The sequence below is a fragment of the Primulina huaijiensis genome, chromosome 3, assembly GCF_012295235.1.
Source record: "Primulina huaijiensis isolate GDHJ02 chromosome 3, ASM1229523v2, whole genome shotgun sequence".
Classification (NCBI taxonomy): Eukaryota; Viridiplantae; Streptophyta; class Magnoliopsida; order Lamiales; family Gesneriaceae; genus Primulina; species Primulina huaijiensis.
Window position 1 is genome coordinate 19,504,628 of NC_133308.1, and position 16,261 is coordinate 19,520,888.

The 16,261-nt window shown below is 36.0% G+C and overlaps 1 protein-coding gene across 2 annotated transcripts in view; it reads left to right on the plus strand.

Moving 5' to 3' along the window:
* LOC140973599 (isoamylase 3, chloroplastic) overlaps nt 1-16,261 on the plus strand; it is a 47,278-nt gene that overhangs the window by 6,599 nt on the left and 24,418 nt on the right. For both annotated transcript variants that reach the window (XM_073436529.1, XM_073436530.1), the window contains exons 8-15: nt 207-311; nt 1,302-1,406; nt 1,629-1,763; nt 1,893-1,979; nt 4,632-4,689; nt 8,294-8,357; nt 14,208-14,307; nt 14,885-14,985. In XM_073436529.1, the coding sequence (XP_073292630.1) occupies nt 207-311; nt 1,302-1,406; nt 1,629-1,763; nt 1,893-1,979; nt 4,632-4,689; nt 8,294-8,357; nt 14,208-14,307; nt 14,885-14,985 (755 nt within the window). The remainder of the gene's footprint in view (nt 1-206; nt 312-1,301; nt 1,407-1,628; nt 1,764-1,892; nt 1,980-4,631; nt 4,690-8,293; nt 8,358-14,207; nt 14,308-14,884; nt 14,986-16,261) is intronic.

A 16,261-nucleotide genomic window follows, 5' to 3' on the forward strand; every position in this document is an offset into this window, starting at 1 on the left:
TCACTTGATTGTCTTGAATCTGCCATAACTGGTGGTGCAGCTTGATGTCTCAGTTTTGATGTGTTATTCATAATAAATGCCATCTATGTCCGTCCTTTGATGGCATCACATTAGTAAATATTTTTAGTTTGTCTCTTAGGTTTCCATTAGTACTTTGTATATTTTTCACATATTTGACTGCAGGACATTGCCCACTGGTTTTGCAGAAGGATCTTGTTATATATGAAATGAATGTCCGTGCTTTTACAGCTGATAAATCTAGTGGGCTGGATCCAAGTATTTGTGGAAGCTACCTTGGTGTGATTGAGAAGGTATTATTAACATGCAATTATAAACGATATTTGAACATTTAATTTTGTACATGATACTAACATTTTATAGGGCGTATTTTTGGTGTGTTTGCTCTATCCTTTTAAAGGGTCAATGTTATTGCAGTACCCTTTTGTTTGCATTGTCAAGACATACCATTGCTTTGAATGAGCATCATTTTTCTTTCCAGGGTCAATCCTACATTTGTGTCCCCATCCCAGATCAGTTTCAACTTGCACTGATATTTTCGTTATCAATGTAGTGTTCATAGTGAGACTTGCTACTACATAATCATCGCAGCAAAATAAGGACAGAAAATCCTTTCAGACGTTAGGAAAGCAAAATAAATCGAGATTGATATCCCTCCGATCATTATAAGTAGCATACCTCTATCAGCTATGAAGAGGCAAGCCTAGGGTCAATACCATTCTTAATAGTATCACAAAAGAGCTAGGGAGTTTTCACCTCTACTGTTTGGTTGCGATGTAATGGAAATAAATAATTGGCAGTCTGGGACATGCTGTTGTTTAGCTTTGCTAGCGTAGTTTTAGTGCATCAAGGATTAAGAGTTAATTTGTTTGGCCTGTCAGAGAGAGAAGATATTGAAACATTGAAAGGGGCAGTGAATATGGCAGTGACGAGGTTCCGTAGTTGGGTTTATGACTGGATGAAGCCTCATTGAGCAATACTAAAAAGAGTTGATGAAAAATATTGTTTTTTTTCCTCCCTTTTTTTCATTAATTAGAAGCATATGACTTTTTACTCTCTCTCATAGGATGATGCAGATTGACTTTCAAATGGTCGGCACTAGTTTCTAAGTTAAATGGTTATGGACATTTTAAAATGTCTTTCGTTTTTTAGATACTTGTTCTGTGGAAAACTGAAACTAGGCATTTTTATCGAACATATTTATATTTGTCATATACCGTGCTGCCTGTGATAACTTAATTGGTTTCCAAAATTTGCAAATGCGTAATTTCCTTTCCTGCAAGATACCCCACCTTGTGGAGCTGGGAATCAATGCAGTTGAGTTGTTACCTGTCTTTGAGTTTGATGAAATGGAGTTCCAAAGGCGCCCTAATCCAAGAGATCACTTGGTATGCTTAATTGAGGTCTTCTATTTTTTTCACTCCTGAAAATCTTTGTCTTGGGCTTCGTTGAGTTTGGTTTTAGCGTCACTGCAGTAATTCTTTATTGATCACAAGTCTGTTTTTTGAACTATGTTACATTATTTAAACATAAATACAAGTTGCCTTTTACTTTGAGATTGCTTTCTGATGAATCCTTGTTGAATGTTTACAAATTGGATTCTAAAAAAGATCAACACTTGGGGTTATTCAACTATAAATTTCTTTGCTCCTATGAGTCGGTATGCGAGTAATGGTGGAGGACCCCTTAATGCTTCTCGAGAATTTAAAGAAATGGTTAAGGCGTTTCACAATGTTGGAATCGAGGTATTCTTCTTCCATTTTATGACTTTTCAATTTGAAAATTTATTTCATGCTCGTAATGCCTCTGTGCTGCTTGTCCTACCTATCATTTTGAAATCTTTGACATGGCATATGGTACTCTTGCTTTTTCAGGTGATTTTAGACGTTGTATATAATCACACAAATGAGGCTGACGATGAGTATCCGTATACCACTTCATTTCGTGGTATTGACAACAAGGTGATTAAGCTCTTCACTGCAGCTGAGTAACATATTCTTTTTAATGACTATTTCCTTCCCTTTTTTGTTGAATGGCCCCTAATTTGGAATTTTTGTGACATTCTGGAGAATTGCTGATTCTCTGTCCATGCTATCCCATTTACATTTTAAATGAGTTTCTTGCAAAAATGTTGAAGCTTTAAATAGATTTGTCGAATGCTTTCATATGCCGTTAGTTTGTTCATGGTATAAGAGATATGTAGTGAGCTGAATACATGGGCACTGGACGTGCATTGATCACCTCATGAGAATTATGACACTTTAAGTTTTTAACTGTTGAGAAGACGTAAGGCACTCGTATTCAGTAGTAAATATTCAACAATTTATAGAGCATTAAAATATTTTCTCACTGGTGTTATGGTAACTTGGGCAAGAAAATCCTGATAGCCTTATGACGACCTGGCTAATAAATCTTTACCAGGAATCTTTGAGTTTAGGATGTGGCTGTCTCCATGCAGTTTGGGCGTACTACTTCATTCAGCAAAATCTTGGAATAAATGTTGTCTCACTGGTGTTGGGATAACTTGGGAAAGAAAATTCGGATAGCCTTATGACGACCTGGGTAATAAATATTTACCAGGAATCTTTGAGTTTAGGAGGTGGCAGTCTCCATGCAGTTTGGGTGTACTACCTCATTCAGCAAAGTCTTTGCTCTTAACTTCCAACAATTTATATAAAGTAGCTTCCTTTTGCCATCCCCAGGCTGATTACTCGAGCCACTATGTGCTTTGCCAGGAATTTAAGCCTTGAAAAGTTTGCAAACAATTTTGCTTTTAAGCAAGCTATGGGAGATCACAATCTGTTTATAGGAGAAACGTAGATAATATTAGTCTACTTATTGGCGAAGCCATTATCATAGGGATGGAGAAGCTTTGGAACTATTTGTCTAAAGAATTTGAACGGAGGACTTGGAACATGGAAGCTCTAAAATATTTCTTAGGCATTGAAGTGTCAGTCTAAGAGCAGACTCTCTCTCTCTCTGGACAAGAGTATGCATAAGATCTCTTGTTTGAAACAGAGAACTTAACTTGTCAACCTGCAATTCTCCACTGGGATGAATAATAATTTTACCGTATCTTGATCGAACTCCGACAAACATAGAGTGATATTAATCTATGTAATTCACACTAGATCAACTTATCTGGACAATCCGTGTTGTGAGTCTAGTCACGTGCAATCCAAATGGCTGATGCATTAGTTCAGTTAATTGTATCTTGGGTTATTGTAAATCTTCTCGAGGCAAAGGTGTATTTTGTTCTCTAGATGTGGTCATCTGGATATTTCTGGGTCGAAAGCTGAATACCATGCTCTTCATCATGCGACTATGGAGCTTACCTGGTCGAATATTTCTAGGGAAAATTTTGGTCAAAGGACCACTGTGTGTTTTTTAATACAGAGGGAGGGCTATTTTTTTTTTCAAAAAAAAAAAAAAAAACGCAGTGGGTCCTTTTTTAAAACTGCCTCTATTTTCTAAAATGAACTTGGCTTTGGTTTATAAAAACCTATGACGGTCATCTGTGATTACACATAAGTTATTTAGATAGCTAATAATCCCGGGCTACACGGTTGGACAGAGCATTTTAAGCTTGACAGGAAGTACATAAAAAATAGCGTAGATTCTGGTAAGATAATGGTTCTTCACATTAAGAGTGCATATCATGTAGTTGATATGATGACTCATGTTATTCCCAGTGACCATTCTATGTAACGCTATCCAAGTTGGACATGTGTGATATCTCTGCACCAATTTTAGGGGGAGAGTCGGTACACACAGCTGGGATAATATTTGTATTATTATATTTCCTTTTTATATAGGTTTCGATGTATTAGAATTATGATATTAGTCACTTGATTGATTCTGAAGTGTATATTTGACTTTATTGGAATAGGCTGTGTATACTTTGTACAAATACATCTTGTGATACATGAAAATGATCAGACCAATTCGTTATCCGTTCCTGTAGGCACTTCTTTGTATGCATTAACTATAAACAAAGAGAAACACATTCCAACTGTAATGAAAAATATTTGTACTCTTATACAACAATTCATTATTTCACACAGAAACAAAAGTATATGTAATCTAAGACCTGCATGTTACAGTGAGAGATGGATGTTCGAATTTGACCTTGTATTTGAAATTGATTCTGTTTAATATTGTGTACCTCAATAGAAAGTTCTTTACAGCAGGTGTGTTATGTTTCAAAAGTAGAATAATTGCTGCTAAACTACTTATTACATATTGTTGTAAGAGAATCTTACTAATGTAAATATTTACGGAACTAAAATATTTGTTACAGAGCAACTTTAGACCTGCTTTAATAAATATATGCATTTGTATCATATTTACTTATAAAAATTTTAAATACATGTTACTTGGTGTTTACAAAAGCAATTTTGTTTACGTGACATTGTAAGAGTCAATTTAAGTGGCTAGATTTTTATTATAATGTGCCAAACTCAGTTTCCAGATACCGAAGATCATCTGTTTATAGTCTTTGAAGTTTATCTGGACTTTATTTTTCTAAGAATTGATCTGGAAATTTGTGTCTGTTTCCTTAAATTGTTATTGCATCTTACTCCTCTCTCACTTGCATGCTAAACCTTATGTAGGTTTATTACATGGTAGACTTGAACAATAAAGCTCAGCTGTTGAACCACTCTGGTTGTGGTAATCTCTAATCATTTTCTCTTTCATAGAAGTTCTATTTATTTGATTCTTTTGAAGTCAACTTTAAATAACTTTGTGTTCAAATTCAATGAACTTTTTTTTGAGAATGCTATCTGGTACTTGTATCATTTGTTATCTCATTCTTTGCTCTGTATGAGAGTGAACCGGTCGATGCACTGTGCATTTCATTGGGAACAATTTTAGTTGTAATAATAATGATATACACCAGGTCCCAAATTTAACTTGAATGATTACTAACATTTATTTTTTCTCATAGCTTTTGACAATTATTTTGGCAATAGATTTCTTCTTCGGACGACATGATGCTAGAACCTTGTTCAGAGATGTTTTTGCTGGTATTGACCCAAATTTGGATGCTCAAGTACCGGCAATTCATGACGATGCTAGAATTCATGATGATAGGCGATAGGTAGCAAGAAATCTCGTATAATTGAAATCTTGAACCAAATTAATTCATTAGTAAATTGCAGTTGCTTCCCAGTTTATAGGAAGTTGGTTGCTAGAGAAATCATATCACACAAACTATTTCTGGACAAAGGATTTTTGGTCTTTGATAGTGGTATTTTAAGATCTTTGAAACAAATTTTCGGCTTGAAAAATAATTATATTTTGGTAAAAGGGGTTGTTCTCATTCCCTTACGTTTAACAAATTGTTGCACATTGGAGATGTTTTAGTTCCGTAACAATTTGCTTTCTGCATCATGCAGCCAAGTATATTTCCCCAAGGACCCTAAGAGATCATAATTAGCAAATCAAAGACAAATTTAAGTATAAAACATTAATCATGTCTTAGTTCATGGGCTACCTCAGCATCAAATCGAGGCCCGTATGAAGGTCCTATGTGGTCCACCAGTCCTCTTGTGACATCCTTTTTAGTGACATGATCTCTTAATTGAGATTGTGTCTATCTTGACCATATATTTTTTAACCAGTCTACTGTTTCTAGTTCAGAGTATCAACATTTCTTATGTTTTTAACAGAATATTTTAATTGAATCTTTATTTTTAATAATTTCTATTACAGCAGAGATCCTTCGTTAATTTTATTTAGGAACTGTTCTCAATATTGTTGATGAGTTTGATAGACAATCTTTTGCTAGTGGTTTCAAATTGAATTGTTGCCACATTGTGGATTGGATCTAGATGAAAAATACCTGGATAACACGGTTATATTGCATCATCTAAGGTGAGTCAAGATTGAGCTAAGATTGTCTAATTAAATTTTGTTTATAATCTCGAAGTAAAAAACACAGTATTCAAAGCCATAATAATGAAATTGAAAAGGAAAATATGAAAATATCTGCATAGCCCTGTTGGAAATCTGATATCCTGCGTAAAATTATTGCTTGAATGCCAAGAAGCTTAAAGATTTATATGCTTTTTATTCAAAAGTTCAGCTCTGACAAAGAATAAATTAATCTAATTATACATGGGTGTAAAATGCAGCTTTCTGGCGTAAGATCCAGAAACAACAACATACGAGCCTTTATCCTTAAGTGGAGTCGGTTATATGGATCCCCTACGCCATTGTGTTCTATCTCTTATTATATTCTCATCTATATTTAGATAACGTATATCGTGTATAATCATTATTATACAAGTCTTTTTTGGTCTTTCTCTTCGTCTATCAATATGGATACTAATCATGGTCTCGCATCTCTAACCTAGAGCTTCTATTGGTCTAGTCATCTTTGTACGTGTCCATATCATCTGAGGCGTGTCTCCTTCAATTTTTCTTCGACAACCCCAACTTTTTGTGTGATATACTCTTTTTTTAGCCTATCAATTATTGTATGTCTTCACATCCACCTTAGTATCCTCATCTCCGCGACTCTAAATATTTTGTTCATGTGTCCGCTTTACTGAACAACATTCGGATCCATATAACTTTGCAGACCTAACCGTTATTCTCTAAAACTGCCCTTTGAGCAGAATATCAGATTCACTTATCCAGTTCCACCATCCTACTTGTATTATATGTGGTACATCTCAATCAACCCCAACATCTTTCTGTGAAAACGATTTTAGATACTTAAAGGTCTCACTCATCGTTAAGACATAAATCGAGTGAGACTCTATCATAATTTTTTCTCGAATAAGTCCTCATGAGAACTGAACTCGTGGTCAGTTTGTGGCCATGACGGTGGTTCCTATTTGCCTTCCAAGCATGAGTACGATGCCATGTCATCCATGTAAGCTCGACGCATTTTCATGAATTGTTTTCGTGGTCCGTCATAATGTGATGATTAGTGTGTCAAACTGAGTGTTGAGGGGGCAAAGATTACACATACCTGGTCACATAGTTTCTTTGGTTCTTTGGTTGTCTTTCAGAGCCAATATATTGGACACAATTTTTGTTGGTTATTATGTCTTTTAACCAAATTTGTATCTGTAGCCAACCTATAAATCAAATGAACATCAAGTCGAAGCCTGCAATGCTCAGAATAAAACATGCCAAGTAAGCATCAACACAACTATAAAGTACAAATAAAATGGCAAGTGTGATATCCATAAAAATTGATTAAACCTTGAAATCTAGTGGATCACATTTCATTCTTGTATTTTAAGTTTTTAGAGTAACAATCATATCCTGGAAAGTGCGATACTATAGACATAGTTGCAACTTAGTTCGAATCGAGTTTCAAGCTTGAGTGAGTTATTATTTATCTCTTTTTCTCATGTATTGCTTGGGCTTGCAATGCATACTTGTGGTAATATATCCTAGAGTGCTGTGTAGGGGTGCAATAAGTCCTGTATTTGGCTTATCTTTCTTCTTTTAATTTGAATGGAAGGACTTCATTCATATATTGCATGGACAGGGAGATTGATGCGCATATCTGTCATTCGAATTGCATTCTCCCTTTAACTTCATGCCCAAAATTATTAACTTGTTTAATTATGGATATTTTGTCATGAAAGTTTCATTAATTATTATAGCATTAAGAAAGGAAAAAAATGCATCTGTACAGTGAAAGGTACTACTATCATGTTTTTGTCAAAGAATACGCTCTTTATCTCAATGTAGAATAGACCCAATAGGACCTCAAGGCAGCTTCCATATTTTCAACAGGTTGCCCTCAAATATATAGTATTTCGTTTAATAGGTTCAAGATTTGACTCTTATAGCCTTAGCTCCCAAAGATGCAACTAACAGCTTGCTTTTATACTATTCCATCACATCTCTGATTCCTAGGCACAATCGACTAAGACTGTACGTAATGGGCTATACTAGCAGCTATGTTGCATCTACCACACTTGGAAAGACGATAAACTGTTGTTGCAAAAGTATTTATTTCATAGGCTTATAAAAACCTACAAACTTCTCCCACTAGCTCAATGTCGGATTGGGTATTACAGTAAAATCTGAATTTGGTTTATTCTTTACTTTTTGCTTAAAATTTATGGATGTTCTGATTTAAAAATCAACAAAAGTGAGAGTAAGACATTATTTATAGTTTTCGACTTGGGGAACTTATTATATAATTTCTGAAAAGAAAGATTTCATTTTTTTTTTTCTGGGAACCATATTAAATTGTTTTATTTTTGAAGATGTTCAGTGCTCTCAGTCATGGTCTTTGTAACAGGTAATACATTGAACTGTAACCATCCTGTTGTCATGGAATTGATACTTGACAGCCTGAGACACTGGTAAATTCCGATTATCACCATCATGATACTTTGGTTGATGCTTTATTCTGCGGTTCTTCTACATGTGAATTAATCTACAGTATGGAAATTCTTTTAAAGTGAATTGCTTTTTTTTAATCATAAAATTGTCACCATGTTATAAAAACTGTTATGCGTATATTTAGTTTCATGTTGAACATTAGCATAGATATATTAATATTAAAGAAACTTCATTGTTTGATGGTTGCATTGGAATCATGTTTATTGTGAATACGGAAACACTGAAATCACGATCTTAGTGGAACTAATTGATCTCTTTAACATCTTGAAATGAACTATGTAGATTATTGTCGAGCAATTAGGATTTGATAGGGTTCAATTGAGACTAGGATTTTATATTATAGGAAAGATAGGATATTTCCCAGATTTGTTGGGATTTGATTTTGTTCCTTTGATCTATATAAAGTATACCAATCAGTATCTTTATTATTAGAAAATAAGAGGATATGTTCTTGAATGCCAGACATATTATTCTTCATGGTCTTGGAGACAGGGATTGACCATGAATTTTAAAGCAGCCATGGTTGGCACCAGTTCCAGCGATGACAGTGGTGCAATCTAATAAACTATCGCTCCCTCGTATTCTCTCTTCAAATGACGATCCAAAAATTGAATGGGAAGAATTATTTGGAGTGGGATCAACCAGTCTGACTTGTCATCACTGACTTGTTATTGATGACAAAGTCAAACTAGGGTTTATAAATGGCGAAGTGAAAGCCCCGAGTTTGACCTGACTCGAAATACAAGCAGTGTTGTTCCGAGAATTCGCTGGTCACGAGTCACGACATGATTAATCAATTCTATGGAGCCGGCTATCGGAAAACCTTTCATGTTTTTACCCACGGCCCGTGATGTTTGGGAGCCGGTCCGAGAAACTCCGATGCTGAAAATTACTCCCAACTGTACGAGCTAAATACTCGTTTATGGCAGATGCAACAAGGCAACAAGGATGTCACGACATATTACAACGAGTTAATGGTTCTATGGCCGGAATTGAACCTTCTTGATGTTGACGAGTGGGAGAGCAGCAAGGACTGTTCGTGATACAAGACAAATCTGGATTGCAACGGAATGTTTGTCTTACTTGCGGGTTTAAATAAGGAATTGGATGAGGTTCGAGGTTGGGTACTTGGGCGAAACCTCTGCTCAGCCTTTGGGAACAGTTTTCCGAGGTTTGCCGTGAGAAAACTCGTTGTCAAGTGATGCTGAAACATGTTGAACCCACCGTGGAATCTGAAGGTTCGGCCCTTGTGAGTCGAGATGGGATCCGAGGGAAAACCGTTTTGTGATAAATGCAAGAACTGTGGCACATTGCCATATGGTTGAAAGTGCCTTGCTAGGCCTTGATTGTGTTTGAGGAGAAGAGGAAGAGTTAGCTCGAGAGATTGGCTGTGGGAAGGAAAGTTGGCGCATTACATATCTGGGGATTCCACTTGGCGGAAATCTGATGAAAATTTCGTTCTGGGAACTTGTTTTTATCTAAAGATGTCTAAGAAGCTGGCAAGTTGAAAGAAAGTTTTTTTGTTGAGGGGGAAGATTAACTTTTATTTGTGCGGTGTTAATGCGTTACCAATGGACTTCATTTCTTTTTTCGGGTCCCTAAGGGTATAGTGGAGATTATGGAAAGGACTATGAGAGATTTTCTATGGGATGGAGTTGATGGAGATTCACATTGCCATACGGTTGCGTGGGATCAACTGATCAAGTTTGTAAACCGAAAGAAAGAGGGGGTTTGGGTATTGGAGATATTTGTCTGAGGAATAGGGTCATACAGTTGCGTGGGATGAATTGATCAAGTTTGTAAACCGAAAGAAAGAGGGGGTTTGGGTATTGGAGATATTTGTCTGAGGAATAGGGGGTCCTTATGGGGAAATGGTGGTGGAGGTGCTCTGTTGAGGAGGAATTACTATGGAAGAATGTTATCCAGAGTAAAGGGTTATAGGATAATGGTTGGGATGCAAGTTTAACAAGATAAGGTATATTTAGAAGTATTTGAAAGTTTATTTAGAGAATTTATCCAGCTTTTCACCAGTTTGTGAGGGTAATGTCTAGAAAGGGTAATATGGTCAAGTTTTGGGAGGAGAGGTGGGAGATTTTTCTTTTAGGGATTTTTATCCGATTTTATTTTAGCTATCATCGGTTCATAATAAGCCCATTTCTCATTTTATTCAGTTGGAGGATTTTTTCTTCTCTTCTTCTTTATCTTGGGACTTGCATTTATGGAGGGATCTGTGGGATGAGGAAGTGAATGACTTGAGTTCATTGTTAGGTTCTTTAGAGAGGGTTAAATTGATTGAGGAGGTTGATGATATCAAGGTTTCGGATGGGGATTCCTATGGTGTTTTTTCAGTGAAGTCCTTCTATGAGTCTTTCCGATCAGTGATTTTTTATTTTCTCTCTTTAATACCATTTGGATAGCGCCGATCCCTCCAAAGGTTAAAAGTATTCTCGTGGACTGCGGTGTTGGGTAAGCTTCCCACTTGTGAGATAATGTAAAAAATGGCATTCGTGTGCTTTGTGTCCGAATTGGTGTGTGCTGTGCCAGAATTAGGGAGAAAATAAGGATCATTTACTTATTCGTTGTTCTATCACGACCTGTCTTTGGTTTAGAGCTTTGAAGGAGATGGGTTTTGTTTGGATTGCTTCAAGATCTCCGCACGAGCGCGAACTTTATGCGGCAGATCTTGGTCATCTCGGTAGGAGTGGTAGAATTTTTTGGATAGTGATAGTTCATTGTATTTGCTGGTCAGTTTGGTTCGAGCTTCTAGCTGGATTGGGAAGCATGTAGAGTTTAGAACTTCTCGATTTCAGATTTAGTGAGGAATTGAAGTTATATATATTGTTGATTTGAGCTGGTTGGGTTTTTGTTTTTCTTCTTTCTTTCTGTGCGATTTGCTGGAGAATACATGGTAAACCAGTCCATCTTAAGAAAAAGTTTTGTAGCAATAGGTCAAACACTTGTGGTCTTGATCTTCAAGCAGACAAGGAAGATTTTGGAACGCCCTCATCCTCCTCATACTCATTCCTTCCCTTTAACAAATGATTAGCTCGAGCATCTGATAAAAGTGTTTAACTCCCGCCAAGACACATCCACTCCATCATGTTCCTTGGCCAAGACATGTATTTATTCTTGTGCAAATATTGCACATTCAATTGCCAGCAAACCATATGACAGGATCATCGCATTTTTTTCCCTCATGTGCTGTACACCGGAAACTTAAGTTTAAAATTGCAGATGGCTCATTTGCATCTGTTGTAGGGAAAAGAACTATTGTTACTTCCCCTTCTTTTGACCCTTACAAATGTGTTACACATCCCCCCTTTTATTCTATAATCATTTGTCAATTAGCAAACTCACTTTTGATCTCAAATGTCAGGTCAAATTTTTGTCTTCTCATTGTGAATCTTAGGATTTGACCTCGAAGATGGTGATTGTCAATGCTAGACAGGATGGTGGCCTTTACTCTTTTGCTGCTCAATCCTTCCTTGGTAGACGTGATCCTACCAAGTGTCTCAACTCAGTTTCCCACTCTAGTGTCGATGATATTTTATTATGGCGTACTCGGTTAGGTCATCCAAACTTTAGTTATTTAAAAAGATTGTTTCCCAAGTTTATCAACAAAAATATTTGTACTTTGCATTGTGAATTTTGTGAGTTAGCCATACATCATAGTTCTATTTTTCCGTCTCCAGCATATAAAAGGTCTGCACCATTTACCATGATTCACAGTGACATTTGGGGCCAATGCAAAGTAAAAACTATTACTGATAAACGGTGGTTTGTGTCTTTTATTGACGATTATTCACGGATGACTCGGGTATTCCTTTTGAAAGGTAAGTCTGATGCAGGAATCACCTTTCTAAATTTTTCAAAATGGTTCAGACTCGATTTCACACTAGGATCAAGATTTTTCGGACTGATAATGGAGGGAATACTTTAATAATAGGCTAAGATAGTTTTTTCGAGAGCAGGGGGTTATTTACCAAAGTTCTTGCCCCATACACCTCAACAAAATGGTGTGGTTGAACGCAAAAACAAACATGTTCTTGAAGTTGCTCGAGTAAGTAGTTTTGAAACTGAAATTTCCAAGTATCTTTGGGGAGAGAGTTTTGACAGCCACCTATTTGATATATAGACTTCCATCCAATATTTTGAATTTCCAATCTCCCATAAATATTTTTCAAAAAGGTTTTCCCAATACGTGCTTTATCACCAAAATTCAATATATGGTAGTCTAGCATTTGTTCACATCTTTGATCATAGCATTTTGAAACATGACCCAAAGGCAAGGAAATGTATCTTTGTTGGTTATCCTGCAAACCAATGGTCATATGACTTTGACCCTGTGGGGGAATCCAAAGTTAGTGAAGATGACCACTTAATTGATTCTGATTTTAACATAGAACTTGGAAACTATGAAATATTTGGCTTGTCTAGATATGAACCAATTTTTTATCACACTAACATAACAATGGAGACAAGTGAGAAACAATCCAAAGGGTTAGTTTATACAAGGAAGATGGCCCCAAAGAAAGGGGGAAAACATGTCATGCAACAACGCCATGAGTCCACTCATAGGCTTGATCATGAAACTCAAAATGATTTGTTGACAATGTGCAAAACACCTTGAAGCTGTATATCGAATTCTGAGATATCTAAAGGGAACTCCATGGAAGGGATTGCTAATTGAAAAAAATACAAACGAGAAGTCGAAGCGTATACAAATGCTGATTGGGCAGGATCATTGACTGATCGGAGATCAAACTCTGGGTATTGCACATTTGTGCGGGGCAACTTGGTAACATGGAGAAGCAAAAAGCAAGAAGTAGTTGCAAGAAGCAGTGTGGAGGCTGAATTTAGGTCCATGGCAAAAGGAGTGTGTGAAGTATTGTGGCTCAAAAGAGTCATGGAGTGATGGAGGATCTAAAATTGACTGAATTCCCATGAAGCTGTACTGTGATAACAAGGCAGCCATTGGTTCAAAAGAGTCATGGAGTGATGGAGGATCTAAAATTGACTGAATTCCCATGAAGCTGTACTGTGATAACAAGGCAGCCATTGTGAAAAATATGGAGTAATATGTATTCCTTTTGTTCTAAGCTTACTACAAGTTGCTGACTTCCTAACCAAAGGCTTATCCAAACAAACCTTTGAAGAACAAGTTAGCAAGATGGGCATGATGGATATCTTCACACCAAATTGAGGTGGAGTGTTGAGCAGTTAGGATTTGATAGGGTTTAAATGAGACTAGAATTTTATATATAGTATTGGTAAGATAAGATATTTCCAAGATTTGTTGGGATTTGATTTTGTTCCTTTGATCTGTATATAGTTTACCAATCAATAACTATATCATTAGAAAATAAGAGGATATATTTTTTTTGAATGTCAGACATATTATTCTGCAATTACATATGAATTCGGTTTTTCCTTCTATTTCTTTTTAATTTGTTGTCACCTCTTGTGCACATTTTAATTAGGAAGGCATTTTCTAATAAATGATCGGTGACTCGTTCCTCTTTGTCGAATGTATCACATTTTATTCTTCAAATGTATTTCTAGTATGATTAAATGATTTGATAGCACTATTAACAATGTAGTTAACCACAAAACTGATAAATTTTTGTTATGTTTTGAGTTTAGTTCATCGTTTTTTGAATGTGGAAATATTTAACTTCCCGCTTGAATATATTATCTTTTTATTGTTTCAGAACAATATATTTTGATTCTTGGAAACCCTTTTGACTTGTTTAGTTTTAGCTGCGATCTATATACGAATGAATTTTAACTATTTGACACTCTAATTGTAGGGCACTTCATTATCATGTGGATGGATTCCGCTTTGATCTTGCTAGTGTGCTCTGCCGAGGAACTGATGGTTCTCCTTTGAATGCTCCCCCACTGATCCGAGTAAGTTACTGAACATTTGCAATTATAGTTGTCACAGGAATGACATCTGAATGATGTCAAGGCTTGTTTCAGTAAAATTCTGTTTTTTTTTTCAATTTGCTGTTTTCTTCGGTGGGTTAAAAAACAGCTATCACTTTCTTTAATTTTGATCCCCCCTTCTATTGGCTGTTTGTCCTTCGTCTTTTCGGTTTTCAACGTCTGCGTGCATTTTTCCTTGTACCATAAAATTTGATATCCCTTTCCATGTAGAAAATCTAGAGAATCTGAGCATGTTATATGATTTACTTATCGAACAACAATACAATATTGGTTATTGAAAAGTGAAAAAACAATGAACAGTTTGAGGAAAATGAAAGACTTGTATTCCTCTTATTTTCTGAACACTTAATTCTGTACAAGATACATATATTTTTAAAGGAAAGATTCTTACAAAATTAATTTGGTTTATAGATGTCAAATAACACACAACCTACAATCCAAAGTAGACATATTTGCTTGTGAATAGAACTATTTTCTGACTGCCACACAAGCAATAGAGTTTAGCTATTTGCTGCCTTAATATTATTAAATGGTGCAGGAAATTGCCAAAGATACAATTTTATCGAGGTGTAAAATCATTGCCGAGCCTTGGGATTGTGGCGGTCTTTATCTTGTTGGAAGATTTCCAAATTGGGATAGGTAATCTCTGAGATATTTTTTATTTAGTCTCTAGGAACTCTATAGATGTTGGCATATTTTGTCTTGCATTAGCCGCAGTATATATATGGAAAACTGAAATAGAGGGAGAAAATGTTGATTTTATTGATGTATGTAGAATAAGTAATAACGTGTGCAATAGAAATTTAAATCCCAAGAATTGTGGCATAATAAAATCCTACCTTACCAAAAATAGAGAATAGAAAAATCCTATCAAATCACCTAAATATATAGTGATTTAAATTATAAATATTTTCTACCCTACCCTTCAAGCTTGGTAAATGTTGACGAGACCAAGCTTGTCTACAAGAAACTCCAGTGTTTGCTCTGACAATCCTTTTGTAAGATCTGCTAATTGGTGAGATGCAGGCTCATACTCCACGCATAGAATCCTTCAACCATTTTTTCTCTAAAGAGGTGACACTCAACCTATGTATGTTTAGTCCTGTCACGCTGAACTAGATTGTGAGCTATATTGATAGCTTACTTGTTATCACAATAAATTCTCATTGGGTCTTCACGCTGAATTTTACACTCCTTCATTACTTTTTTTCTATCCACGTGAGTTTACGTACCCCATGAGTCATAGCTCTATTCTCGACTTTTGCACTGATTCTTGCAATAACTGATTGTTTATCGCTTCGCCATGTTACTAAATTTCCCCACACCATTGTACAATATCCAGAAGTTAGCTTTCGATCCATGATTGATCTGGTCCCAATCATTATCAGCGAAAGCATTCAATTTTTTATCATCATTTTTCGCAAAGAGTAACCCTCTTGTACGAGTTGATTTCAAATATCTCATAATTTTATAGATTGCATTGAGATGCCCTTGACATGGTGAGTGTGAAGACAGTGAAAATTCCAACCAGCAGCTCGATTTAGAACGGCTCGACTTTTAGCGGCTCGACTTGCAAACGGCGAGAAATGTGAATGGCCAGATGTATGAAAGACGAGAAATGTGAGCGACGAATATGTGAATAGCGAGATATCTGGCATCTCGATATCAGATATTTCTAGAACAGCTCGAGTTCATCTGATGACCAGTTTCGAATGACAATGGTAATGGCCGGATTTAAAGCCAATGATGGGGCATATTTACAGTTTTGCAACTGACGAATTAAGGCTGATTATGACCACAATGAAGTTTACCATATTTAGCCTATTGCCTCGCCTATAAATAGATGACCGAGTGCCATAAAAAATCACACATCTCAAGCTCCAAAACTCTCTCAAAATTCGTGTATATCCAGCGG